Source organism: Neoarthrinium moseri (assembly GCF_022829205.1).
Source record: "Neoarthrinium moseri strain CBS 164.80 chromosome Unknown scaffold4_Wmoseri_CBS_16480, whole genome shotgun sequence".
Taxonomy (NCBI): domain Eukaryota; kingdom Fungi; phylum Ascomycota; class Sordariomycetes; order Amphisphaeriales; family Apiosporaceae; genus Neoarthrinium; species Neoarthrinium moseri.
In genome coordinates, this window is record NW_026055118.1 from 326,857 (window position 1) to 329,450 (window position 2,594).

The 2,594-nt window shown below is 51.8% G+C and overlaps 1 protein-coding gene across 1 annotated transcript; it reads right to left on the reverse strand.

Annotated features, from left to right (window-relative positions):
• Positions 1-708: 708 nt before the first annotated feature.
• JN550_001903 (uncharacterized protein) lies at positions 709-1,872 on the reverse strand (the record flags this gene model as incomplete). Its single annotated transcript, XM_049313139.1, has 1 exon — positions 709-1,872. One exon carries the CDS (start codon positions 1,870-1,872, stop codon positions 709-711), a length of 1,164 nt encoding a protein of 387 aa, XP_049175964.1.
• Between the last annotated feature and the right edge of the window lie 722 nt (positions 1,873-2,594).

A 2,594-nucleotide genomic window follows, 5' to 3' on the forward strand; every position in this document is an offset into this window, starting at 1 on the left:
CTCGCCTAACATGCCGGCATCCGTTCAATCGGACGACAACGCTTTTTCAAAATTTCGTATCATGAAATGTCCGTTCCAAATTGAGCTGAGTTATGGTTCGGACAATTTTAGGTTTCATTGGGGCTTGAGGCTTTCGGGCCCGAGATTAAGTTACCAGACGATCGGTGAAGGCCGACGCTCGCTTGAGCGCCACAAGCTAGCAAGCCGTCAAGAATAGCTCTTTGGACGCCTGCAAACACTGGCGCGAGTTTAGTGTTCCTTCCTAAAGATAATTGACTACAGCTCCACAGCCTTGCTCCTGGTTCGACTTAGGGACCATGTACGATCATCAGCCTCAGCCTTGACTGTGTGTCTGTTTCAAGCCGAAACAACTATAGGTGAGGCATGGGCTTGTGAAGAGCATGGAGTGTTCTAGACTCCGATTTTGCAAAACGTAAAGAGTCCTTGTTTTTGCTACACATTGTAAATCTGCGATGGCTCTGGTTTGGTTAGATGCCCGCTGAAATATGTATTGTGCCGACGGACTGGTACGTGTATGAGTGGGTGAGTATCAGAAGCGTAAGCGCTCTCCAATGACATACTATCACACTCATTGTAGCGGAACTCCAGAGGGAGATCGGTTCTTCTTGACATTGGGACAATGAACTGATGTTCATAAGCAGCTCAGGTTTTGGTTTTATTTGGTCTATATTGAAAATCTAGACAGCTCTATGTCTGCATGATGCTGTTCAGGGGTACCTCCCAATACCAACTAGCGATCGCCATGGCTCCAATGCTCATCGTGAGAGCCATCAAGAAGTTAACATCGTTGTTGTCCAACAAATCCAGGCCACTCTCGGCAATCCGTGTTGGCTTGTTATCGCCGAAGTGAGACGTACGATGTTTGTCGTTGGGGCTGTACGGGTTCTGGGCCGAATCCCCCCCTTTAGCAACGGAGGACGTGGCAGCTAGTTCAACGGCACGCTTGCCTTCGCCATTCAAGACCGTTGCTTTGATATCCGCAGATTTCTTGAAGTGTTCCCTAGAATTCGGGTTTCCATCTGTCGATACGAGGACACGGAGGCCACCTTCGCCTTCGACGATCTTCCCCGACCTTACGTCACGAACACTTCTTTGCAGCCAGCCTCCCAAGAAACTGTCGAGAAGCGATCCCAATGCCCCCCAGGTCACCAGGCCCCAAGCAAGTGTACCCTTCTGGCTTACAGTCCAAGCTTCTCCTCCCGCCAGCTTACCCTTCGTTAGATCGCTGCACAGAGGTAAAAACAGAAGAGAAGTAGTGACGATGACCATGCTTCCGAAGAACCCAGCGACGAGGCCCCAAAGAGTAACTCCGCCATTGGTACCTGGAGGCACCTTCCTCAGATTCAGGGAGGTGATCAAGCGAGGGCTGCTTTTTGACAAGATACCCAGCTCAGAGCTGAAGGTATCCGCACAGACGGCGGCGTAGTTTGCAATAATACCGATGACCAAGATGTCACCGTTACCCCACGAATAGCAGAAGCTCCCTTGGGGCAACTCCCCCGAGACTATTGCGTTCCGCCTAAGTCTCAACTGGTAAGCATGGAGCAACGTGAGGACGGAGGCGACAAGAGAGTTTGCCAGGACTTGAACGTGGGTCCGGGGACCTTCGCCGCCAGAACTGCCTTGAGAGTGGAGGGTTAGAGAAGCCTTGACATCCTTCTTGATCTTGGTAACGCGGGTGCCGGCAAGGAAGAAAACGCAAAGTAGGACGAAAGGGAGATTCCAGGGATGGACAGCATGAGCTGTCGCCGTGAGAGCGGCGACGACGATGCCGAGCGGCGTGAGTGAGTTGTGAGAATAAGCGCGGTAGACTAGCGCAAGCGTCGCAGGGACGGCAATGATGGCTTTCATGTTTGCAGGCGAGAGCAGGAAGACGACGTTGTCCTTCTACTCCAAATCTCACCACTCCTTGTATCTGGGAGCTGGATGGTTGCTGACATCACTGCCGTCTCCATCATATGCACCAGCAGATCCGGAGCAGATCCAAGGCGATTAGGTAAGGTGCAGCCTATCGGACCGGATGCTGGAAAATGGTTCATCCGGAGCACCATGGCGGTTCCAGATGGTGCGCCGATTGCAGGGACCACGGGGCAGGGCATGGGCAGGGGGTGAAGGGGCCTTGCCAGAACACATAAACTAACTATATTATAGGCCTTCGGGCCGTGCCAGGTGCTCTAAATCCTACCCTGACTCGTCTCAGGACTCAGATCAGTTCAGGGTCCCGTTGTGTAACGACTTCGGAAGAATTTGCTCCTACTCTGCGACTGTTTCCACGAAAAAGTGGCATGTAACACATGTTGCATGACTTGTCACTTTTTGAGGTTGACAGGCCGGCCACTTCAGATACGAAGCAAGCGAACACTTATGAATCAAGCGCCATTCCGGCAACAGGCTCTCTTCACATCAAGTGTTCGATTAAGCTTCGTCTAAGATCAACCCGAGCCACAACATTACCGCATCATGCCGTCTTGCATGGCCGATACATACTCTGATGTTTTCGTTGTCTGTTGGCCGAGATTGGACATTACGTGCTTCCTCGACCTAATGCAGACCGTGAGCCCTTCGCTTATTAG